Source organism: Macaca mulatta, chromosome 17 (genome assembly GCF_049350105.2).
Source record: "Macaca mulatta isolate MMU2019108-1 chromosome 17, T2T-MMU8v2.0, whole genome shotgun sequence".
Lineage (NCBI taxonomy): Eukaryota > Metazoa > Chordata > Mammalia > Primates > Cercopithecidae > Macaca > Macaca mulatta.
Genome location: NC_133422.1, coordinates 6,492,045 through 6,518,620, shown reverse-complemented (window position 1 = coordinate 6,518,620; position 26,576 = coordinate 6,492,045). Strand labels below are relative to the sequence as shown.

General features: G+C 37.1%; 1 protein-coding gene across 8 annotated transcripts in view; it reads right to left on the bottom strand.

Annotated features, from left to right (window-relative positions):
* The window catches only part of CDK8 (cyclin dependent kinase 8), a 243,778-nt gene that overhangs the window by 4,259 nt on the left and 212,943 nt on the right, over positions 1-26,576 (bottom strand). For 5 of the 8 annotated variants that reach the window (XM_077973626.1, XM_077973625.1, XM_077973627.1 and 2 more), the window contains 6 exon segments: positions 18,619-18,676; positions 16,133-16,264; positions 7,432-7,575; positions 4,695-4,764; positions 3,847-3,919; positions 540-637 (listed from right to left, as the gene is read on the bottom strand). In XM_077973626.1, coding sequence (XP_077829752.1) covers positions 540-637; positions 3,847-3,919; positions 4,695-4,764; positions 7,432-7,575; positions 16,133-16,264; positions 18,619-18,676 — 575 coding nt within the window. 8 annotated transcript variants of the gene reach the window in all.

Here is a 26,576-nt window from a genome sequence, read left to right as displayed (position 1 = left end):
ACTAGTAATATTACAGCAGGCTACTCGAAGACTCGAGCTGCATACAAATGATCAATAATCATCGAGGATGATTCAGCTGTCTTTTATCCCAGCATTACTCCTCTATCACTCCAGCCAAAATACAGATTCCAGCTGAAACATGTGTCACCATTCAAAGACAATTTTTGTTTTACCCTTCCTACCACATTTATTAATAAAAAGATGGTATAGGGAACACATTTGGGAATGATATTTGCAATTTTGGAACATGAAACTGTAACTGCAGACAGTAAGGAGCTACAGCATGCAGAACCAGCCTGTCACTGAATAGCTGGATCACTGCTGACACTAACGCAATCAGCATCTCATAAAGCCAGAGGTGAACGGGAACGCCTTTTCCCCGGAAAGCCCCAAGTGACACTAATCAACAAAGCTCATTTCTGCTTGTCATAAAGGATTTCCTTGGGTTCCCATATAAAAGGAGGAGCAACTTAGAGCTGACAACCAGAAGAAAGCATACTCCAAAAACTCCAAGTTGGTGAGTTAACTAGGCCACTTACTCTGATGTAGGAAGTGGGTCTTCTAAGAAATAGGGATCCTGCATAGCCTGTTCTGAGGTAATTCGCTTTATTGGGTCCATGGTAAGCAACTTCTGAAGCTGAAATCACAAATCGTAAAAACATGACTATATTGCTTCCCACATTTATCTTTCAGCACATATATGAAGGGGATATATATTTTCTGGTGAATAACATCACAATTTGGAAAATATTTATTCCCCCAAATTAACAACAAAACTCCTAGTTGTTAAATTTAATGTAGTAATTCACACTTCAGTCATTCCAGTAATCATAATCTCACTTGTTTTACTCTTGCTTATGTTCTCTGACTAAACAAATGATACCCCCTCCCATTATCTAAATTGCTTTATCCAATTTAGAACAGGACCAAACTTCATGTATTTTCTCTGCTTTTCCTATTAAGATAAAAAAGCTGCTGTTACACACATAATACACTAACACATGTAGCGATTCATATTTAGATCTGTTAATTAAAACTGAATTAAATAAAAAAGTCAATCTCCCCATTACACCAGGCACATTTCAAGAGCCGAATGCGGCTCGTGGCTATGCTGCTGCGCCGTGCGGATCATCACAGAAAGTTGTACTGTGCGGTGCTGTTCTAGTCTAAATAAAAACGGTGATACACAACTTATAAAGTACAGAGTTGTATGGTGAGACTCTGACAGTCGACTGCTCCCTTCAAATCTCGACTCAACATTTATCAGCTGCATGACATTGGATAAGTTACTTAATATTTTTGTTACTTCATTTGTCAAATGGAGATTAAAAATAGTGCCTATTATCACAGGCTGTTTTCAGGATTAAATGAGTTCATATATGGAGAGCAATTATAATGGTGCCTAGCATAAAGAAAGTACTATGTAAGTGCTTGCTGTTGTTATTGCTGCTATAAATGCCACACTAACATGAAGATTCAGTATTTTTTAGTTAAAACATAGTTCATTCAACTGGATTCTAATATGTGGTCTCTTCGTTTATACTCTGATCTAATGCAGTGGCTTTCAGACTTTACGATGCATCAGAATCACCTGGAGAACTTCTTAAAATAGACTGCTGGGCCCTCCTCACAGAGCTTCTGATTGGTAGATGTGAGTAGGAGCCAAAAGCCTGCATTTCCAACACGGCCCTACATGATGCTACGCTGCTGGACTGAGACTGCACTTTGAAAACCAATGAACCAACAGACACATTAAGACTTAAAAGAGGCCAGGCGTGGTGGCTCACACATGTAATCCCAGAACTTTGGGAGGTCAAGGTGGGCGGATCACCTGAGGTCCGGAGTTCAAACCAGCCTGGTCAACATGGTGAAACCCCATCTCTACTAATACAAAAATTAGCTGGGTGTGGTGGCAGGTGCCTGTAATCCCAGCTACTTGGGAGGCTGAGTCAGGAGAATTGCTTGAACCTGGGAGGCAGAGGTTGCAGTGAGCCAAGATCATGCCACTGCACTCCAGCCTGGTGACAGAATGAAACTGTTTCAACAACAACAACAAAAAAGACTTAAAGATGACAAATTTTAGAGGATAAAAAGACACTTTTTTTTTTTTTTTTGTGGAGAGTCTTGCTTTGTTGCCAGGCCAGAGTGCAGTGGCACGATCTAGGCTCACTGCAACCTCCACCTCCTGGGTTCAAGTGATTCTCCTGCCTCAGCCTCCCGAGTAGCTGGGACTACAGGCACACACCACCACACCCAGCTACTTTTTGTATTTTTAGGAGTTTCACCATGTTGGCCAGGATGGTCTCCATCTCCTGACCTTGTGATCCACCCACCCTGGCCTCCCAAAATGCTGGGATTACAGGCGTGAGCCACCGCACCCAGCTGACACAACATATTTTAAGATGCAAATAAAATGCTAGAATGGTGAGATTAAAATTTAACTTTAATTATCTGGTATTTCAGAGAAAGCACAATTTTATTTTTAGGGTTGAAAGGAAAGGCCTGAATTTGCTATTTAAAATACCCGACCGTTTTAATGGAATTATAATAGGGCTTTCCTAGGGAACTACTCAAGATTACCTCCAATTAAGATGGGTCAGCCTCGTAAAAACAAGCACATGAGCTACACGGAAGGTTTATCTCTCGAGTTTTAGTGGTGATGGTAGGCAGAGTCGTCTTAGACTATAATGAGTAGCAGGGAATCAAGGAGAAGAATAATTCCCCTAAGTCATGACTTCTAATCTTCTGCCAATATCATTATTTTATTAGAATCGGTAAGTCCATAATTTTGAAGGATCTAACTTAAACCTCTAATTTGGGTCCTACTGTAAGTACATTATAATAAACTATTATTTGGATAATACATTGTGTGCTAATATGATAGGTTAAGGATGACTTTTTAAATTGCTGTTAAGATATGAAATATATGATATAAAATGTGAACTGATATAATAGTAATCAGAAAATACAGAAGGAGAAGCAGTAGAAAGAGAAGAAAAAGGAGAAACAAAAGAACAGAAGAAATGTTTGCCAAGTGGCCTGGTTGCAATAAAGGAAAGTTTAACCTCTTCAAGGTGAAAGAATTCTCATTTAAGAACTTAGGAATAAGGATTAAAAGAATTTCAAGTCAAGCAAAATACAACCTGCTTCCCCAAACTCCCCTTTTATGTGTTATAAACCTTTTCTGAAAAAACTGAAAAACATTTTTAATTATTATGCTGTAAAAATGGAACCTTTATTGTACACAAAGTTGGTAATGGCTGAATATAATTTCATCACAAATTACCTTGTTAGTGCATGGATATAATTAGATTCTAGGTTAAATCATTTTTCCATTACACACTGATAAATATGGCATCTATCACATTCTTCCAGAAAAATCAAATGGCACATATAGTTGCTGAAGGACTGTTAACATTTAAGGTTATAAGAGGTATTTAGGAAGTTAACTTTGTAAACAGTCTTTCAAAGAGCTGAAATACAAAACAATCTATCAATGGTGAGAAGTATTTTCTTCTTGATACTTCTCTGAAACTTTTAAAATTTTAAAGTAACAGATGAAAAACAATACACGTAATTTTATAAATGTTTTGACAGATTTGTTCCCATCACTATCTTTAGAAAATCTAGCGTGACCAAACGTTAGTCTGTCAAACCATGAGATGAGTCTGGAAAAGCAAATATTTTATTGTCTTTATTGGTATGCACTAACAAGCTCTGCATTCACCGTGAAAGCGCTCTGCGTGTGAGCTAAGTAACCATATCAATTGATCCAAAAAAGCCTCAGTTGGGCCAGTCAATTAAGGAAAAAATGCATTTCATTAATACTGTTTATCTAAAGCTTACCAAGTGGAATGCTTTACTATCTGGTTTAACTTTATGTTTTTCCATATACTTGATAAGGCTGCAGTTGGTATACCTGAAAGAGAAATACTATGAAATAGCTATATTAGACTTGAGGTTAACTTTACATTGGCTAAAGTTCTTCTGATAAGAATTATTTTGATCATAACTGATATACAATATATACTGAAGAGTACGAGCATAAAAGGAGTAGAATTAAATCAGTTTTATATTTCATTCAATATCCACAATGGTCACTTTTGAAAGGATACCAATGATTAAATGTAAGACGATTTCATGAATAACAGACACTAAACAGCTTTTTCTTAATATGAATTTAACAATTATTTTAAATAACATCTGGGTCAAAAGTTTAATTCAGCCTTACCAATAAGTGTAAAATACTTTTGTCATAGGTATATAAACGAAACTCTCCCAATCCCTGATTTTGCATTGTAAACAGGTGAAATATTCATTCTTCGCTATTAAAAATTGTTTAAAATTACTGTAACCTAGATTGGTAAGCAAGTGGCTATTAGCAAAGTGTATTTATTTAGACTCTTATTTATTCAGCTGTGATACTTCTAATATCTAGCTTCCAAAAAGTAGTAAATATGGAAAGAAATGAATTTGTTTTATATCCAAATCAGCTGCTAATATTAGTTGCTTTTGTATATAATCATTTAAGCATCTTAAGAAATAAAGACTGTCATCATGAAAAATATTTATGAGTAAATAAGTAAAATTTATTAGCATAATCTTATTTTATTATGATGAATATTCAGTCTTATACTGAGTATTCTGGTAAAGCAAAAATCGACAAGGGGTCTTTTTTTTTTTTTCCAACTTACGTATTTCTTCTGAAATCTTTCATTAATGTTGAATGTTCAGGCATCTTTTTTATATCTTCCCAATCTTTATCTGTGAAATACATTGATAAATTTTTATGTTGCCTAAGTTCCTATTTTTGAGAATTTTTATATTACCACGTTCATTACACTTCCTATACATTCAAACCCCATAAAAAAAAAGCTCAGTCTTCAAATAAATGTTCAGCAACAGTAAACATCTTCAACTGTAAACATAATTCCTTATCCCTTGTATAACTTTAGATATTTGTTTATCTTTTTAAATTTCAAACTGCAAACTTTCTGTATGTTTTACTATAAGTTGCCTCAATTTCTGTCACTAGAGAAGAATGTTATAATATTTCTATTTATCTTATTAAATGTCCTATTTCTATTAGTAAAACTGCTTATTTTCCCTTTTCTACCAAATTTCTTGGTTGAATCAGCAATTTCTTCAATGAGAAATCTAAGATCTTCCCCTCAGTGGCTTTAAACTGTATTTCTTTTTATGATACAGCCCTCCTTTCACCTTATTAAATATATTTCTTTACATAAGCAATCAATGTAAGTGGTAATAACTATTTGCAGAATAGGGTAGGATATAATTAGTATATTAATGTCGGCTGGTACCTTGGCTAGTCTCAGTAACATTACCCAAAACAACCTCAGTTCCTAAATACATTAAGTACAAAACGTTTCAGCTACTTTTGCTGGCATCAGAGTTGCTCAAACAATACATGCTACATAATTTGTTTTCTCCATCACTGTCAATGGGTTTCCCTGAGAGTCTACTAGGTGCACAGGACTGTCAGGGGCAGCTTAATAGCACCTTGAGTATTTTTATTTATTTATTTTTTTGGAGACGGAGTTTTGCTCTTGTTAACAGCCCAGGCTGGAGTGCAATGGTGCGATCTCGGCTCACCCCAACCTCCGCCTCCCGGGTTCAAGCGATTCTTCTGCCTCAGCCTCCCGAGTAGCTGGGATTACAGGCATGCGCCACCATGCCCAGCTAATTTTGTATTTTTACTAGAGACAGGGTTTCTCCATGTTGGTCAGGCTGGTCTCAAACTCCCAACCTTAGGTGATCCGCCCACCTCGGCCTCCCAAAACCTTTAGCTTTTAAATGGCCTTCAGAGGCTTGCTTTTCTTTGAACTTACTTGTAAAAATATTTGGCAACTATCTTCCAAAGATATCACATATTGGAAACTAAACATACACTTACACTCCTAAATGGAATTTTCTCCTTAACTATTTCCTTGCTCCAATTTCTCTATCTTATCGACTTCTCAAGCTAGAAATCTTAAGATAATCTTTTAGTTTTCCCTTGCTTATACACTTCCTATAAAACATTTCCATCTGCCCTTTTTTCTCCATCCTTATTATCACTCTCACTTTATGTCTGCAGCACTGCTACAGCTGGTTTCTGATTTCGCTTACCTCTTTTTAACTGAGTTTTACCTACCACCACCTTACTAATCTTTCTAAAATGTAGCATAAATCATGTCTCTAGTACTGAAGAACTTATCATGGATTCTCATTCTTTAGCTATCAAATCTAACCTCTGCTGCCTGCTTTCCAAGCTTCCTTATAAACCACCCTAACCTCTGAAACACACATTAAGAGTTGCTGATAGATGTCCTCACTCCATATATTCCCTCACAGAAGCTATGCCTTTCTCATGGGCTCAGAAATGGTGGACACATTCAGAAGCAGGAAGAAAAGAGAATTCTTCTGTCTCTACTCAAACCACACCTATTTTTTAAACATTCTACATATAGCAGTACAATGTAAACTCCAAGAGGGCGATAATCCTGTCTGTTACATCATCAGTAACTTTTTACTTAAGACAGTGCCTGGCACATGGCAGGTACTTAATAAATATTCACTGAATAAATAAAATTCCTATCACAACAGAGGTCTTCTTCAAACCGGTGACCAATTTTGGAGAAAGGCAGTATCTGTGTAGTTATTCTGCATTTACTGATAATTAACACCCTTACAAGGGAATGTAGAATTAAAAGTCTCAGGTATTATCTCTATTAGTCTTCAGTTAAGTACTTGACTAGCCAAAATTTAGGTGTTCTAAACAAATTCTCATTATTCTGGACCTCTGAGCAGTTTCTGGTGATCACTGTTCTGTAGTATAACTAGGGATTGAGATACAGTTGGAGAGATCTAATGCCAGGGATGGGATACATGTAAACCACCTCTGTGTTGCAAAACAGCAGGCCAACTCACCACAGAGTACTACGAGTCACTCACATTGTGACTGTTCTGAGAAGACGTAAATGCTATTATTCAATATAATGTGATTCTGTATAGTGCCCTAAATAGAAATAAGGCTCAAAATAGTGGCAGTATTATATGTGCTGCTAGAAAAAAATTTCTACTACTGAATTCATTTATAGTTTCCACTATAAATGAACTAAGGTACCTTTCTAATACAGATATTGCAAATATTTTATCATTTCACATATCAAACAACAAAACAAAAAAGCAAAACAAGATGAAACAAAAATACAGTCCTTAAATTCAGGAAAACCATAAATATGTTCATGACAATATGTAAACTCTACAAATTTTGCTGTTTCTACAGATCTTTGATAAATGCAAGTCAAAAAGCAAAGACTCGAGTCAAGAGTAGCTTCCATCAGCTAAAAATATATACCTCTCCAATGAAGACATCTAAATTCAAACAACAGTGATTTAAAAACAAAAACAAAAACGAATAATGTGTACCTGCAGGAAATCCCATTACATTGAATATTCTGTCCAGCTGGTCATGGTGATAAGGATTACTAGTTTTGATGTCCTCTTGTCGACAGTGAAATATTGGTTCTGACGTTAGTAGTTCTGCAAATATACACCCTATAGCCCAAATATCTTTAAAACAAAAAGAAAAAAAAAAAAAAAGAAAAAAAGGCAAGGAAAAAAGAAAAAGAAAGGTGGAAAATAAAGTGGTTCTTTCCAAAAGAAAATGCAATTTTATTTTCTTGGGGAGTGTCTTCTTTCTTTCTTTCCCTAATAACTCATATTAATTCCTAAGCAATTATAATTACTAAATACCACGAAACATTATTGTAAGTATATATTCCCATGCCATCCACCCCAATTTTTCATTTTGTATACCTCCACATCACCCAAATGGTTTCACTCTAAGCCCAATTAAATGTACTGGCTGGATTTTGGTAAGTTTTCAATGTCCCAGATGATACCTTTTCTGTGAACTACAGTAAAGCTGCATATGGAGCATGGAACTACAACCAAAGCAAACCAAACAAAAACAAACGGAAAATCCAAACAGTATTTGAAATTGGGCACTGGCCTAACACAATCGGCATAAATTCTTGTGATAAACTATTTTTTATTTACTTGCTAATTTGCAAAGTCTAATAATTACCCTCTCATGTTAGCACTAATGAGTAAGGTGGTATTCCACCAAGAGACAATGCCCAACCTCAAAAAGTCTAAGAACTAACAGCATTTCTACTTTAACAAAGTTTTTCTTTCAAAGTGGTTCTTGATGCCATAAGCAGTGTCAGATTTTGCAAATTTAATATTTAATACGTAGGACAGGAAACAAAAGCAAAATATTACTGTTAACGTGGATTATAAATTCGGCTGGGTGTGGTGGCTCATGCCTGTAATCCCAGCACTTTGGGAGGCTGAGGCGGATGGATCACGAGGTCAGCAAATCAAGACCAGCCTGGCCAACATGGTTAAACCCCATCTCTACTAAAAATACAAAAATTAGCCGGGCATGGTGGCATGTGGCTATAGTCCCAGCTATTCGGGAGCCTGAGGCAGGAGAACTGCTTGAACCGGGAGGCAGAGGCTGCAGTGAGCCGAGATCACGCCACTGCACCCTAGCCTGGGCGACAAAGCAAGACTCTGTCTCAAAAAAAAAGCGGGGGGTTATAAATTCAAATGAATTATTGACAAAAGCCAGGCAAATGGGTTTCTCTGTACACAACAAAGTGAATTCCTTTCATTCACAAGATACAGATTTACTTTCATTCATATTAACTTTGTACTCAAAAGAACTATTAGTAGAGGTAAGATCTATTTGCCAATTTAGAATTTAAAGCTGAAAATATTTCATTTCTACTCTTAACAAATCCTACACTAAGTACAGTGGTGTGCATATAGCAGACCCTCAACATATAGTTTTTGACTGACCTAACCAATACCTGTGACAAATATAAATAACCAAAGGGGACAAATAAAAATTACTGTTTTATTAAAGCTGATTGTTCAGATATGTTAATAACTGTCACTTAAACAGGAAATAAGGAAAAAAACCTAAAATGAGAATTCCTAAATTCCAAAACTGGAAGAGATATTTAATTCAATATAAAATTACACACATTTACATTTCAAAGTAACAAATTAATCATCTATTTACTTAAAGATTCACACTGACTGCAGCAAGTGATTTTAAAAAATGACATCATATTTACATATCAGACAACCAAGCCTAGCCAATATCACCATATGGAAAAGTCTCATCAAGAAACATAGGCCAACCTATTTTGTTTTTGGCATCAAAAGGTATATGGGGAAATTATTTTGTGATTATTCTTTTTATATGGGTACCCCCTATAGATCTAACCTTCGATAATCAACAGCCACATAGGCAGCTAAGTAGGATCATAAAAAGATGATGGATAGCTTTGCATGTTTAAAATTCTACCAGCACACCCAATAAACACAGTAACAATTCATCTGGTTATTAAAAACTCCAAAGAAGAAAATAAAATATGTAAAGGAAGATGAAAGGTAAGTAATTTAGCCATAATTAAAGCTATACTGCTCTTAGCTGAGCATACTGGCATATGCCTGTAGTCCCAGCTACTCAGGAGGCTGAGGCGGGAGGATTGCTTGAGCCCAGGAGTTTGATTCCAGCCTGGACAACATAACAAGACCCCATTTCACAGGAAAAATGTATGCAAAGCTACACTGCTTTTTAAAGAAAAAGTCCGGTCATCAGGAAAAATAGTTTATTGAACCTTAACTCCCTCCCATCTAGTAACTCTTCTTTCTTTGTATCTGCTATTCTCTCTCACCTTTATCCATCTTACCATTCTTCCTTTCTTCAAAATCCTGATCCATACATTAATCATGAACTTTGAGTCAGCTGATTCCAAGGCTATTATTTCAGATAAAATTTCTAATTCTTGTAAATAAGTTTCTTTTTCCTACCTCGTCTTTTTTTTTTTTCCCCAGATTGTGCCCAATTCATGGGAAGTCTCTTTAGTGTTCACCTGACTGCCAAACTCCTTACAAAATGGCTTTCCCAATTAAAAACATACATTTCATCTACTTCTCAAAATGTGTGATGCTCATAGGTAGTCACTGGGCTAAGCAGGCAAAAGAAACAGTAGGAATTGGCATGCTATACAGACCAAATTTGGGAGGAGAAAAAGAATTTGCTCAATAATATTTGAATCAACAAGTGTAGTAATAGTAAGCTTCTTGTTTTGATAAAAGGGAAGAGATTCTCATTTTCTCTATTTAAATGTATATTTCCCACTTAGCAGAATGCCTCACATTTAGTGACTATTCAGCTATTTGAGGACAAACACCTGAGCTTAAAAGGCCATACTTTAGTAAGACTTTTTTTTTTTTTTTAATTTTTTAAATTTTTTTAATTTTTTGAGACAGAGTCTCACTCTGTCGCCCAGGCTGGAGTGCAGTGGCTCACTGCAAGCTCCGCCTCCCGGGTTCACGCCATTCTCCTGCCTCAGCCTCCAGAGTAGCTGGGACTACAGGTGCCCGCCACCACGCCCGGCTAAGTTTTTTGTATTTTTGGTACAGACGAGGTTTCACCATGGTCTCGATCTCCTGACCTCGTGATCCACCCGCCTCCGCCTCCCGAAGTGCTGGGATTACAGGCGTGAGCCACCGTGCCCGGCAGTAAGACTTTTAAGACTACTTTAGTGGCACTGAATTAGAGATTGACATCCCTTTTTTAGCCTTCTCCCCAAAGTAAATCAGACCAAAAAAAACAAAAAACAAAACGCTCAAAAGTGAATTAAACTTTGTTCCTGGGATTACAATGTTTACTAACCTATTATTTCCTCTCTTTGGTTTAGTGACTCAGCTTGCAGTTCTGCACAACAGAATAAACGACCACAGCACTACAATCTGTTTGTAGTAGAGGGGGAACATGTGAGTTTGATGTGTTCTGATCATATTTTTTTCCCTATGCTTTTGCTCCTTCTTAGTAGCTTCAGTAACAGATTTAACCCCTCCGCTAAATGGAATGTATTCACCAATTATTTATATGTTCAACTAGAAAGGCTCTTCTATCACCTGCTCACAATTCAACTATCAAACAGGGAAGCCAAAATGCTGGGGAAGTTCTTGGTAAGCAGCTTTAAGGGTGGTGTGAGAAATTTGTTGAGCATTTTACTCAATCTTTAGGCTACCTTTGCAGGAGACAGGAGGAATGGGATTGTGTGGTAGAGGCTGGTATTAAGGAAAAGGTTTCATTTTGTAATTCCTTATTCTTATTTTTATTTTATTTTTACTTTTTATGAGACAGAGTCTAGCTCTGTCGCCAGCCTGAAGTGTAGGAGTGTGATCTCCGCTCACTGCAACATCCACCTCCCAGTTCACGCAATTCTTCTGCCTCAGCCTCCTGAGCAGCTAGGATTACGGGCACCCGCCACCATGCCTGGCTAATTTTTGTATTTTTAGTAGAGATGGGGTTTCACCATGTTGGTGAGAGTGGTCTCAAACCCCTGACCTCAAGTGATCTGTCCGCCTCGGCCTCCCGAAGTGTTGGGATTACAGGTGTGAGCCACTGCACCCGACCTTATTTTGAAAAACTTAAATTAAAAATGGTTTGTGTATATTATAAATTTTGAATCAATGTTTCAATAGAAGAAAGTGTTGTCCAAGATTGATCTTGGGCAAGCAGGTGTACACCAGACGAGGGTGTGGGCTGGGATCACCAGTGCTGAGAAAATGGCACTGACCTTGGTTTCAATCATTTGCACCCAAGTCAGTTCCCTCTGTAACTTCCCGGCCTCAGATGGCAGCTGTTTTTAATTAAAAGCTTAGAACTCTGGCTGGGTGTGGTGGCTCACACCTGTAATTCCAGCACTTTGGAAGGCCGAGGCAGGTAGATCACTTGAGGTCAGGAGTTCGAGACCAGCCTGGGCAACGTGGCAAAACCCTGTCTCTACTAAAAATACAAAACTTAGCTGGGCGTGGTGGCATAAGCCTATAATCCCAGCTACTCGGGAGGCTGAAGCAGAATTGCTTGAACCTGGGAGGCGGAGGCTGCAGTGAGCCAAGATTGCACCACTGCACTCCAGCCTGGGTGACAGAGCGAGACTCTGTCTCTAAATAAATCAATAAAAGCACAGAACTTTCGAGTGTAGGGAGATTTAATTGATGACTCAGGCTAAATTCTCATTTTCAGAAACTGAGGCTAAAGCACTAAATGCGTAAACACACCCCCAGAATGACAGAACGAAGACGACAACTTGGGCTGGTGGTCTTTGTTACTTCTATGGTTCAAAGATGACTAAATTATTGTATGCATATATTCATACTGTCTTCTCAACTGGACTGTACATCTCTTCAGGGTAAGGCCCATAATTTGAATTCACACTTGGTCCTCCTAAGTTTTAAAAAGTTTACATAGTAGTTACCCAATACATGCTTATGTTGGTGAGGAGGAGGAGGGAGGAAAAGATGAAGAAAGGCCTTCTCTCTCCCAAATCACACAGCCATTGGGACAGGAGAATCCAGCTTCCTAAGGGCTGGTAGTTTAGATTTGTGGCACACACCCTGCATTAGAACTGCTAGACTGCAGAATATCCTAGTGAATAAAAGGTTATATAAATCTTTTTTTTTTTTTTTTTTCTGAGACGGAGTCTCGCTCTGTCTCCCAGGCTGGAGTGCAGCGGCCGGATCTCAGCTCACTGCAAGCTCTGCCTCCCGGGTCCACGCCATTCTCCTGCCTCAGCCTCCCGAGTAGCTGGGACTACAGGCGCCTGCCACCTCGCCCGGCTAGTTTTTTGTATTTTTTAGTGGAGACGGGGTTTCACCGTGTTAGCCAGGATGGTCTCGATCTCCTGACCTCGTGATCCACCCGCCTCGGCCTCCCAAAGTGCTGGGATTACAGGCTTGAGCCACCGTGCCCGGCCAGGTTATATAAATCTTAATGCTTCCAATAAGACAGAAGTTTCTCAGGAAAAATAAGAAGTTAATAAACAATGAGCCAGAGTCACAAGTTTCTGCGATAGCATCACTTTCTTATTTGTAGAGTTTGTTAATACGCTTTACCAAAAGTAACACTGCTTTTAAATATTCATTTTCTAAGTGGAAAAAATCGCTGTGTATCATATTAGTTTATATATGTCCTTAAATGCATTTAGAGTACGCTTGCAAAAAAGATACCCAAATATGTACTTAGGTAATAACATGTATTCCAAAATAGGACTAGATAAATAATCCTTATTTTTCCTTTTAACTGACTTAAAAAACTAAATATTGTATTAATAATTTTATATTTATAGAAAAGTTACAAAGATAGTATAGAGAATTCCCATATCTAACGGACTTATTTTTCTGTAAAATAAAATGTGATCTTAAGGCATGTATGAAGATTAATGAACATAAAGATTTTTGGAAATGACATACTGGATTCAAGATTAATATGGGGGAAAGATCACAAACATTGCTCCTTTTCCCTTCCTGAATCTACATTTAATTGACAGCAAAGTAATAAAAGTGCAAATGCACACTAACAAGAACAGAAGGAGACTGTCAAGAGACAAGATTCATTCAAGTATCCAACAAAGAAAACTGAGTTCTCACCACATACTATATAGGCACTGGTTTGCAATGGTGAACAGTGAGGTGAGGTGTATTTGTTTTAGTGGAGTTTAGATACCCTTTGAGTCAATGAAGACAATAAGGTAAAAGAAAGTGTGAAGGGGGAAGTAGGGTGCTATTTTAGACTATGTGATCCAGGAAGTTCTCTCTGAAGAGGTACTATTTTCACTAAGGTCTGAATGTAAAGAAGAAACTGGCCAAGTGGAGACCTAGAAGATGGAAGGCAGACAAGACAGTTCAGAGAAGGTCTCAGGACACAGTGCTGTCGTTGAGTAGGAAGCAGACTTTTCCCCTACAATGCTGTGAAGATTTTGTTCTTGGGAATACCAGCTACAAAGTCTGTATTTGAACAGGAGGAGCGGATCCTCCTCCCTACTCTCTATGATCACGCCGAGGCTGCCAGGTACATATAGCATGGGCCAAAAGTTGGAGGACTCTTCCCTGAAGACTTCGGCCTCAGAGGAAAGACCTGCACCTTCTGGTATGTAGAAGTTACCCCAGTCTCTGCTGGATCACCCTAAAGTTCTCACTCTTTAAGTCCCATGATTGATACAAAGTTCTCAAGCAGTTTTAGTAACCTGATTGTTAAATACAAAGAGACACTCAAGGGTCACCAAACAGTTGAAGAACGCTTGCGACATGGAAGGGAGAGATCAAAACATGCAATGAAAAGAGTGACTATAAAGAAAACACAGATAATTATTCTGGAAATACTGCAAAGTACAAACAAATCAGCAATGTTGTCATTGTCTTCATAGATATTAGGCTTTTCTTTCTATGAAAAAATACAAGATACTATGAAAAAGTAATAATCAGAGAACAAGAAGAGGTTTTTAGAAATGGATATGACAAAGGCAGAAAAACATGAGAAAAAAAGTAGTATAAAGGATTAATCCAAGAAATTCAACATCTGACAACACTGAGTTGAGGAAAGAGAGAAACAGAAAACACTGAGGAGGTAATCAAAGGACTACACAAGAGAATTTCCCACAGATACAGGATATGAACTTCAGATTGAGTGTGCCCACCAAGTGGTCAGCATATCACTGTGAAATACAAGGATGAGAAATTCTATTTGTTTCCAGAAACAAAAAAAACCCAGGTGGTCTACCAATGACTAGGAACAAGACTGGCAGGGACTTCATTAGCAATGCTGACGTTAGAAGGCAATGGAGGGGTGTCATCCAAGTTCTGAGAGAAAATTCTTTTGTACCTAGAATTGTAAACCTGGGCAAGCTAGCAAGTATGATACTGGCATTTTTCAGAAATATAAGAACTAGAAATTTTACCTCTAAGATACAGTTCCAAAGGAATTTACATGAGAACATACTGTAGCAAAATAAGAAATGAAATCCAGAAAGCAACAGATCTAACCCAGAGGAATAAAAAAGGGAAAAGGCAGGATGAAATGGTAGAGTATGCTTGGAGACCAACCAATCCAAACTAGAAAACTTCAGGATGCAGTTACCCAGTAAAGGAGAAGTGTGTTTGATATCATCCTGGAGGATACAGAACAAGTTAAGGAAACCATACAGACACAAAATAAAGAAAAGAAGAAAGGTAAAGCACATAAAAAAACTACTTGATGATAATGCAACCAAAGAGAATGAAGCAGAATAAGGTGTGAGTAATGGACAAGCAGTGGTGAGAGGCCTGGCAGCTGAGCATTAAATTCACAACAATTCGTAACTTAAGTATAAACAACTGTGGGAACTATGGTTAGCAAACAAAAAAATGTAAACACTGACAAAGTGATGATGATGATATTACTAATGCTGCTTATAGATTGAGAGGTTGGTAGGGGAAGAAGTGTAAGAGCACTAATTTCCTCATTGTTTATAATAGGGAGGTGATTGATATTATTAAAAACAGAAAAGTGGATTAAAATGTCCTAAAGTGCTAATTTTTTTTTCATAATGTCTTTCCTTTAATTTTAGGGGGCACTTTTAGAAGTTACTATTTCTTTTGGTAAAAGAAACACTTGTCTGAAGTTAAAGGACTTCAAAATTGTACTGTTTTATGAATTAAATATAAAACTAAATACAATGTATAAATGATCCCATTTAATTACAAAGATTTTTGATATCTTTCTATGCAGAGAGAGGTACGTGGAATGATATACCCCTATTGCTACTGATAGTATTTCTAGGTAGTAGACTTTTGAGTTAGGCTTTGCTCTTACTTTTATTATTTATTTATTTATATTTTTTGGGACAGGGTCTCCCCATCGCCTAGGCTGGAGTACAGTGGTGCGATCATGATTCATTGCAACCTTTGCCTACCAGGCTCAAGCAATCCTCCCACCACAGCCTCCCGAGTAGCTGGAACTACAGGCACATGACACCATGCCCGGCTAATTTTTAAAGACAAGGTCTCGCTATTTTGCCCAGGCTGGTCTCAAACTACTAGACTCAAGCAATCCACCTGCCTCAGCCTCCCAAAGTGCTTGGATTACAGGCATGAGCCATCACATCCAGCCTGCTCTTATTTCTATAATTTGCTATACTACTTAATTTAAAAATATATAGGAATGTGTGTCATTTAAAGAAACTTAAAAATTCATGGAATTTTAATTAGTTCTGCTCACCAATAGCTTTGGTATAATGCCTTGCTCCAAGAAGTAGTTCAGGGGCTCGGTACCAGAATGTAACCACCACTGGATCCAAATCTGCTAAAGGCTTCAAAGGTGAATTAAACAATCGGGCAAAGCCCATGTCGGCTGTAAAATAAAAAATAAAAAAAAAAAATCATGCTAAGTAAATGGTTTTTACAAATCTAACCAATTAGTCTAATTTACCATCTTATTCAGTAAGATGAAAAACGTGCTGAATTCTAGGGGAAGAAACCAACAAAACATCCATTTTAGAAGTCTACAAAAAGCAAGTTTGAGAGCTCCATTCTCTTCAAATTACTGTTACCCAGTTCTTCAGTGGGGTTATAGTCAAGCTCTGCTGCCTGAGGTCAAGGGTGACCTTGCTTCTCTGGGCAGATTTGTCTTTCCATGTGTCACCCCACTGTTAGGGACAGGGTTGTTGAGCTGCAATTCCATTCTTAGTACTGGTCACAAGCACCAGGAAATGGGATCAGTTACAGTAAGGCTTTCCATTATTTGCATCAACAAGCCTGTTCACTAGTGTAATTAATCAGAAGTTGACTATGCAGTATTTTAACACCATTATTTCCCCCATTACTTGGGTTGAATTTCACTAACTTAATTTTAAGGAATCACAGTATTTTTTTTTAAAAAAGCTAGGTAAGACTTTAAAAGTCATCTAATTAAATCACCTCCTTCTCCAGATGAATATGGTTCAAGAAGTTAGGTGATTTGACAAAAGTCACAAACTCACACCTCAGAGCTAGAACTGAGATTAGATACTGTTGGTCATGGCATTTAACACAGTTTAACATGTAGTGTAGTTATTCGGGCATGGCTGTTTATCCTGCTATACCATAATCTTTTAAAGGCAAAAATTGTGTCTCTTTCATATCTACCCCTAATAGTATCACGTACAGTTGTCATTACACATAGCTTTTGCCTAATACATGTTGAATGATCATTATTCATACCACCTATTCAAAAATTTCAAAACTCACCCACCATTTGATAGGTTTAGTTCTGTTTTCCTAAAACACATTTTTTAATGAAGTAGGCCTTACTTTAATCAACTTAATTACGAAGGTAAAAAAAAAAAACAACCCAAAAGTTGGCAAATAATTAAAACTATGAGTAAGATTACTAAATACTGATTTACAGAAGAACTAGTATTTCTTCTTAAATGTGAATGCTTTAAGATGTAGTGTTCCCCAAACCTGCCATCATATACATTACATAGAAGTATAATTCCAAACTAGATTTAGTGTATTACATAAATTTTCCCTAAATTATACAGTAAAGAACACTTTTGTAATTACTGTTCGGCTGGTTCTTTTCTATTTTGCATGCTTTGAACTTACATTTGAATTTGATGCCACCAAAATGGACTGGAGAGACTCCTTTAAAAGCACATGTAAAGACTTAACAGGCATTTCTGAGGGCACTAGGGTGAGTGCTGACAGGGTCTGCTTCTCAAGGAAAGCCAAACTTGGAGTTCGTTAAGGCCATCAAATCTATTCATAACTAAACATTTGAAAGTTGTATCAAAAACAGAGTATTTTAAGAGTCTAATTAGAAGTGGAAAGTGGGATCTGGGGGGATTTATAAGGAAGAATATTAGAAGGGTTAAGAACACACATGTGTTTCTTTGTTGGTGAAGTGATACAAATCAGCTGTTACTTCCAATTTACATTAAATCTTGTGATCAGAAGTTACTATTAACTTTGTTACAATCCTGATGTCTTTAAATTAATACAATTTAAACATTTCTTCTACACATACACAAAACAAACTAAATATATGTTGACAAACACAACTTGGAAATGACAATGAAAAAAATAATCAGATTAAATAAATTTAGTTTTATCCTTACAGATTATCAGACCAGAAGTGGGTAAAATTTTGCTTTGATATTTAAGAAAATAGAGCTATCAGAAAATATGTAGAGAATGCCCATTAATTTTTTTTTTCCCATCAGGCAAAGGCCTACTACAAGACAGTCTCGTTAGAACTTAAGGTTCTGTACCTATCCAGCCTCATGGTTTTCCCTAGAGTTTGTGTTAATAACTCCTAATCTAGACGAGGTCAACAGAGACATATGTGCTCACCTAATCTGACTCAAGCAAACATGACTGATAGGATTATTAGCATGCTGTATGTATGCCCGTGTGACTAAAGGTGAGGCTGGCCTCTAACAGAGATAGAAGCCCCTCACCTCTAGAGGCTATATTTAATGAAAGCAGAGGTTTCTGGGAAACTTGCACGGTTTCATAATTAGAATGTTTCAGTCTTTAGGAGTGTCTGACACCTTTCAAGAGTGTGAAACATTTTTTACTTTTATGCATACTCTTTAGAAATGGCTTCGATCATATGGAACTATATGAATATATGCATATTACAGCAAAAATCAGAAGTGATATAGCTGCCTGCAAAAGTTTTAAAAGAGTGCTACACTGTGACTTAGCAAAGATATAACATACCAATTTTTACTCTTCCTCGCTCAGGACCTTCACCCATAACTAAAATATTAGCAGGTTTCTGTGGAAACAAAATAGTGTTTTTTTTCAGTAGACAGTAGTGGTTTCTTTTAAATAGACAATATGCCAATATAACACAAATCCACCTTTTAAAAAATCTCATTTATTCGAAAATTAAAACCAAATACAGGAAGTCACCAAAGAAACTGTGCATGTATATATGCAAAGTGGTATGCAAATTTCATGAAGGCCCAGATATAGCGTGCTTTTCTCCACAGAAGGCTGAGGCTTTTCTTGGCCTTATTATCAGTCTGTTTTCACTACTGGCAAGCATCTCACAAAGTCATGTTGTGGTTCCTTCTCACTCTTTCAAGTACATAAAATGTCTTGCTCTGACTTTAAAGGAAAAATGAATCGAGAAAGATGATTTAATACCAAGTAGCAAATTAATTACAGGCAAGGAATCACCAGAAATCCTTTTTTGGAAATGACGAAGTATGCACCTACATTTAAATAAATGAATTATTGAGGAATTTAACAAAGTACTTTAGAAACAAGTTAGTAAAGTAATAGGAATTTTTCATGACAGGAACAGTTTTGAGGTTTTCATTTTTAAGTGAAAAAGTAAGCTAAAATTTAAAGTAGGAGTTTACAAATGTTTCAGTTTTTAAATCTTTAAAATATATACTGATTGCCATCTACAGTCTTTTATGATGGTATCTACTACACTAATGAATAAAGGCTGCCCTTTCTTCAGGAAAGGGAAGGAGGAGCAGGAGTAAGGCGGGATGAGGGGAGAGAAAGCAGAAAGAGGAAGAAAAAGGCAACGGGTTTACTCCTTACTCGCTCTGCTATTCTGCGATCTACTTGATTTGACCTGAATTTTACCAGTCTGCTAAATAAAAGTGAAACTAGATTAGAACACCTCTTCGAATACTGACATAAATCACTTTAAAATCAAAGATCGTAATGAAGTCTGTTTATAGTGGTAACCATTTCACAGGCTTCGCTGACCAGATAGAGTGATGGCCCCTAAGCTATTACTGCCAACGTTTAATGTATAGTATACTAGCCTATCACCTACCAAAGATAATTATTCCCAGCCAAAAAAAAAAAAAAAAAAAAAAAAAGTATTGCTGAAATGGCAGCATTGACATCTCAGAGGTTAAAAACTCCTACGATTTTTAAAGTTGAGTCCACTAGGCACCAGAGAGGTTAAATGACTTGCCCTAAACATAATCAGCAAGACTGGGTAGCAGCAGAGTCTGCCCTGTCTTTGAATAGTCTGGGGCTCCCTTCCTAATTTATCATCCTGAAAGTACTTGTATGTAGCAATTTTTGGAATTAATATGTACTGCTGTAATAATAATACTGATGTTTTATTCACAAAAAATCTCAGAACCTCTATCACTACTCCCCCGCCCCCAGCCCCCCAAACACACACACACTTCTAACCACAACACTAACAGTAGTCCCTGGGAGCTACACACAGGTGCTACCCAGGACAAATGAAATTGTTTTCATGCACCACAGTAATCAATCAACACTGGTTAAGTCTTTGTGGTCTCTTAGGGCCCAGCCAATTTCAGAGAGAAACCAGATTTCTGAGATAGTGCAAACTGTTGAAGGCAGAGAAAGGCTTTCCAAATGGAATCAGGCAGCATTTCTACTTGGCTAAGGGGAAAAGGCTTGCTCCCAATTCACAATGCGGACTCAGGAAGAAACTTCCATGTTTATGCTAGAACTCTCCTCTCATGGTTCTTCAGAGCAGGACTCCCTAAACACCTGCTGAATACACTCCCTACTCTTTAATCCCATTTTGAATCTCTTCCCTCAAATTCATCCTCACTTCTGCTGCCAGGGTCATTTTCATAAAAGACAAGTCTGATTATGTCACTCTCTTGCTTAGAACCTTCCACCTTCCACATGGAAAATTATTACAAGAAGACTAGGTAAAAACAGCAGAACACAAAATGATATATAGATTGTGATTAGAACTAGGTTAAAAAAAAAAAAGTTCCTGTGAATAAGGACTAGAAGAATAAAAGTGTAGAGTGATGAGTGTATGAATGAACCTTTTCAAAAATGTCTTTGCTTTCACTATGTTTTACGATTATGATTAAAATATTATTTTGGTTGGGTGCAGTGGCTCACGCCTATAATGCCAGCACTTTGGGAGGATGAGGTGGCAGGGCTGCTAGAGTCCAGGAGCTCAAGGCCAGCCTGGGCAACACAGTATGACCCCACCTCAACAAAAAAATTTTTTAAAAAAATTAGCCAGGCGTGGTGACACATGCCTGTAGTTCCTGCTGAGGTGGGAGGATAGCTTGAGCCTGGGAGGTGGAGGCTGCAGTGAGCCGTGATCATGCCACTGCACTCCAGCCTGGGCAACAGAGTGAGACTCTATCTCAAAAAAACAAAAACAAAAAAAGGCCAGGCACAGGGGCTCACGCCTGTAATGTCAGCACTTCAAGAAGCCAAGGTGGGCGGGTCACCTGAGGTCAGGGGTTCGAGATCAGCCTGGACAACATGACGAAACCCCAAGTCTACTAAAAAATACAAAAATTAGCTGGGCATGGTGGTGTGTGCCTGTAATCCCAGCTACTCGGGAGGCTGAGGCAGGAGAATCACTTGAACCTGGGAGGCGGAGGTTGCAGTGAGCTGAGACCAGGACATTGCACTCCAGCCTGTGTGACAGAGTGAGACTCCGTCTATAAAAAAAGAACACCTACTTCTACTTTAACTTTGATTGGTCCTCCCCCACCCCTACATGAGGTCCAGTCCTTATGACGGGATGCTTCCCATCATCAGCAGCCCTGCCTTCCCTGCTTCCCACTGCTCCTGCTGCCTGTTTTCATGTTTTTACCATTATTTGAATAGACTGCAACCTTTCACAACTATGTCACTGCTATGCCGTTTTTTGTCCCTAAGCTTTCTTCTGCTCTAAAATTGGATTTTTCCTCTCTCCCTTAATGACAGAAGTAATACACAGACATTTTCTCAATTAAACAATTCAAACTATAAAGCTGCACACAGTTTAAAAAGTCCCTTTTACCACCCATGCCTCCTTTACCCTACCCCAAATCCCACTACCTTCTCCAGAGGTACAAGCTGATTAGATTGCCGTGACTGACTTTTCTAACACTGGAGTATTCAATCCTAAAAGATTCTCTCCATATCTGGCAAAAGCGCAGTGAATACGTGCACATGTCTCTCCTCTGTCCATCGGAGATGGAGTGGAAAAGATCTCACACCATCTTTTTTTCTCCTTCCCTCTTTTTAAACACATTTTCTTACTCATTCAGCAGCTGGGACACAGTTCTGAAAAGCCCTGGGATGCATGGTATTGGCTTGGCACTTGACGATGGGGAAAATCCCTCTCTTGCTTTTCATTTCAGGTTTCTTTTATTCTAGACTTACTGGACTGGTCGAGTTCTAAATCTTAAGTTTGACCACTGGTAAGAGGATAAATAGTATCTTTGTCAAGGTCCAACCTAGTATTAAGAGTTTGGGGTCCAAGCTCCAGTTAATAATTAAAAAACTACTTTGCTAGGTAACTCACTGCCTACTGCGCCATCTCAAGCAGATTCCACCTTACCAGCATCTCACTTTTATCCCAACACTCTCTCTTAAGTGAATTCTGATTCCGTTTGGGCATGGTATAGTCATAAACAAAAGCCAATGGTCTTAAGTGTTGTTGTAATGGCACTATTTAGAAATGATGGGTCCCTCCTCATGTTACTTTCCATTAGCACTGCATACGCCCCAGGGAATGATAGTATGATTTAGTAGACAAATCAAACTCTAAATTTCTTCTCTTCTGAATGTAATCTAATGGGAATCTCAAGAGAAAAACACAGGAAAGGCCCTGTCACGGGTTCTGTTTTGTTGTTTAATCAGTATTAAGACTTCGAAAGACTTGATGAATACTTTTTGTTTTAGTACTTAGTGCCATCTTGAAACAATATTCTACTCGCCCAAAAAACTAATTTCTTGGTTCCTTTTCTTCCTTGTCTATCAGTAGCAGAATTTGATAGCAAGTTTTTAAGCTCTAGCACCAAAACTTTACATGTAAAGTGATTAGAGGTAACTCTGGTAAATAATCTCCGATCTTTTATATGCTATCAAACATAATCACCTTAAAAGAACATATAGAACTTTTCTGGTGACATTCTGATGAGGCATATACTCCATTAAACTGTATTTTTTGCCATGGAGATCAGAAATCCTACATGATTTAAATTATAATATCATGGCAACATCTTCAAGTACAGCAAAGCCATGCACAAAAATAATGATAGATCATCCTTGATTGCCAGCTGAAAAATGATATAAATCAATGAGATACTACTGTTTGAAGCAATGGGTTCCCTTATCTAATTGTTGTTTTATTTATCCCAGGCTTTTCTTCTTGTTTTTGCTGCTGCACTCCCAAAAACTCATTGATATTTCCTAAAGCAGATGTTTGTATTGCAGGGACAACCATCCTGGCAGAAGCTTTCTGTTCTCCAGCATCTGTCATGCTGGAGGAGAGTGCACCAGTGATTTTGGCATACACCAAGGATAGCAAATAGCTTTCGTTTTAGGAGCCAACTCTGATGGAAAAATAAAGAATTCAAAAAGCTCTATCTTGAACAAGGACAAGGACTGGGTTGAGAAAGAAAATGCCAGCATTTATCAGAGTTATCTGACATAGGAAGTGGAGAATGGTGGCACATCTGCCAAGTTAACAGCAATAACTTTATTCTAGGGGTGAAATGAAGTCTTCAGATATTTACTAATGTATGAAGGCAAATTGGAGATTTTGAGTCAACAGGAAAAGTTGATTCTTGATGGATCTCTCCATTAAAAGACGACGACGATCCATAAGAAACTGTATTGTCAGTGCTTTTCTCTGTCATCTGTCCAGAATTAAACTTCCACAAATGTGCAAATAACACAGCCTGGTGGTAAACTTTCTACTTACTCTATGATTATTTCGTACAATACACACTGAAGGGAGTGACTGACACATATCTTACATTTCAAAAGTCCTATGAGATTCAAAAGCAGGCAGCAAAGTCTTAAATAGACACATATTCAGTAAGTTTTAGAAACTGTTTTACTGAAATCTTCTAAGGAGTTAAGTGATAGAGATAAATCTGGAAATCCAGTGATGATATCTTTATAATACAGTTTTTCATCTTTTTTTCAGGGGTATGAATTTTTTACCTCTAATACTAAAGTTTACTCCAGTATTACTGCCGAACACCTTTAAGCTCAAGGAGAAATTATCCACTTCTAGTAGAGTTGTTTCTTGCCTTCCTCTGTTTAAATTGGAAAAAAAGCATAGAATTCTTAACCAATTCTGTTTCCTGATAAAAACAACATGAATGTTAAACACCTAACTTCATCCTCTACGGTAAACAGTTCAAATACTATACATTCATTCTTATGTTTACTGAATTAAGAGGCACTGAGGATCAACAGAGACACAAACAAACAGTTCCTGCCCTCTAAGAGGTCATAGTCTAGACTAAATGGGTGAGATAAATTCAGGAAAGGGAGAGCTTCACAGACGTGGCTGCCTGGCATCTGAGAAACAGAGTGCCTCCAGGACTCACTGAGATCTTGCATGCAAAAGCCACAGAGCTGGGGCTGCACCCTCTGTTGGGAGATAAAGGGAGCACTCAGAATGTGCCACACACTGGCAGTACTCAAAAATCATAGGGATATTAACTAGTTTTTGACTTACCTAAGAAGTCCCATTTCAGGGGGAATGAAAGGGGTTCTTTGACTGTCATCTTCAATGCAAATCAAGGTATTTTATAAAACAAGAATTTCACAAGAGTAATAGTGCTAATAAAAGATAGCATTTTCTTTTTATAACTCCTTCACATTTTCCTCCAATCCATTCTAGTAACCCTATTTCGTCTATTCCTATTAAGAACAAGTTAAACTAAAATGGTCTTTTATCAATGGTCTATCATCAAAAGTATTTAAAATAATAAACATTGTTCAGATTAGTTTTAAATTAGTATCCTTAAAATCCAAGGTTTTTTTCTTTTTTTTTTCTTTTTCTGCAGGTATTATGGGGTTTTGAGTTTTTAAATTACAAAATTCTTAAGCTGCCTACTTTAGGCAACTGAGGCATAGCACAGTAGTTTAAGTGCTAGATCAATATGGGACAGAACCTTCTATTTTCACTGACACAAAGATCATTTACTTCTTGTAGCAGAGCCTAGCACAGGTAATATTACTTTCTTAACAATGCAACATGGACGTACAGTACACAAACTGCATGGCAATACAAATACACTTTTCAATTTCTGGGCACAGATACAACTTATTTCTAATAAAGAATGTGTACACATATTAATATATGTGTGTATTTTTTTAATAGATAGAAATGGATTTTTCATATCTGATTCATTAATTGCATTTTTGCAAAGCTGTAAAATTTTATAACAGTTTAAACAAATTCTAATGAGTCAAGTAAGAAAAAAGAGATAACTAAGTTAAAGACTAGAAGGCTGAATAACATCAAGGAGACCAAATGCATCTTAAAAGGAGAAGTATCAAGGCACAGAGATAGTATCAAAAAACTTTTAGCTTTCAAAATAGTTCCTTTCTTTCATTATTATGAATTTAACTTGATTTATTTAAAAAGTGAACATAACTTACATTCAAATCTGAAAATCACTCTAACTCCAATTATTATTCTAAACAATGCTAATTTATAGATTTGGTAATATACCAGAACTAACTTTGCTTTGTGTACTATCTTCCCAAGTATTACTTCCTTGACAAATCTAGATGTTTGTGTATTACTTTTACTAACTATATGGTATTTTTCTATTAACAGACACTTGTTTATGCCACTCCCACCCCCTATTTTTGGCAGCAACCCTAATGATGTTCCCATTGCCAGGGTAAAATTATGCTCCCTGCCCATCCCCCAAAGCCCTGATACATGCACCATATAATTTCCTTGGGATAAAATCTCAAAAGTAGAATTATCAGATCAAATCATGCTAACAGATTGACTGTTCTAAACCTGGACTTTTAAAAACTTTTTAAAGGTAATAATATCCCCTATAAATCATATTTTATCCGTTTACAGACATCTTCATTCCGTTCTACAGCCATAGATGCTCCATTATGTGCATATTTTATATCATAGTTTACTCAGTGTCGTATGCTTGCATGCTTAAGTGGTTTCCAGTATCTTGTAATTAAGAAACAATGCTGCAATGAGCTAACTTTGTGCATATATGTTTACACTATTGTGGTATATTTTTAGGACAAATTCCTAAAAGCAGAATTCACTGTGTGGAAAGATACATGCCTAGGTAGATTTATTATGTATCATCAAATTTACTTCTCCAGGTGTTGAATCATTTTGCATTTCCATTTGCAATATAAAAGGGTGTCTATATCTTAAGAGTGATAGGCTATCTTTTGGTGAGCCTGGACAGTAAGCAGGCAGTGAAGCTGGGCACCATCCTCTCTTCATCAACTCCAAAACACAGTACACCTTGGGTTTTCAAGAGACTTTTGTGTTCTGTTTTCTAAGCTTCAAAGGTAATACATGCTCAATGGATAAAATTCATAAAATGGAGAAAAGCACAATGAAAACAAAATCATCTATGATCTCTGAACTAACAATGATCACTTTAAACATTCTGGAGTAATCTTTTTGTCTTTTTTTCTCCTTATAAAATTTAAAAGGTATCAAACTAAATATACTGTTTGCATCCTTCTCATTTAGTATTATATCATTAAAATTTTAATCTGGAAATTACTCTTCTGATAGAATCTTTACAAAATTACCTTTCTGACATGGATTTACCATAATTTATATAGCTCACTTCCTATTCAACATTAAGGAGGTTGTTCCTAGATCCTTAAATTAAAAAAAAAAAAATGCCTTGAAAACATTTCTGCATGCATCTATCAAAAATTCCTAAAATTGCTGGGTA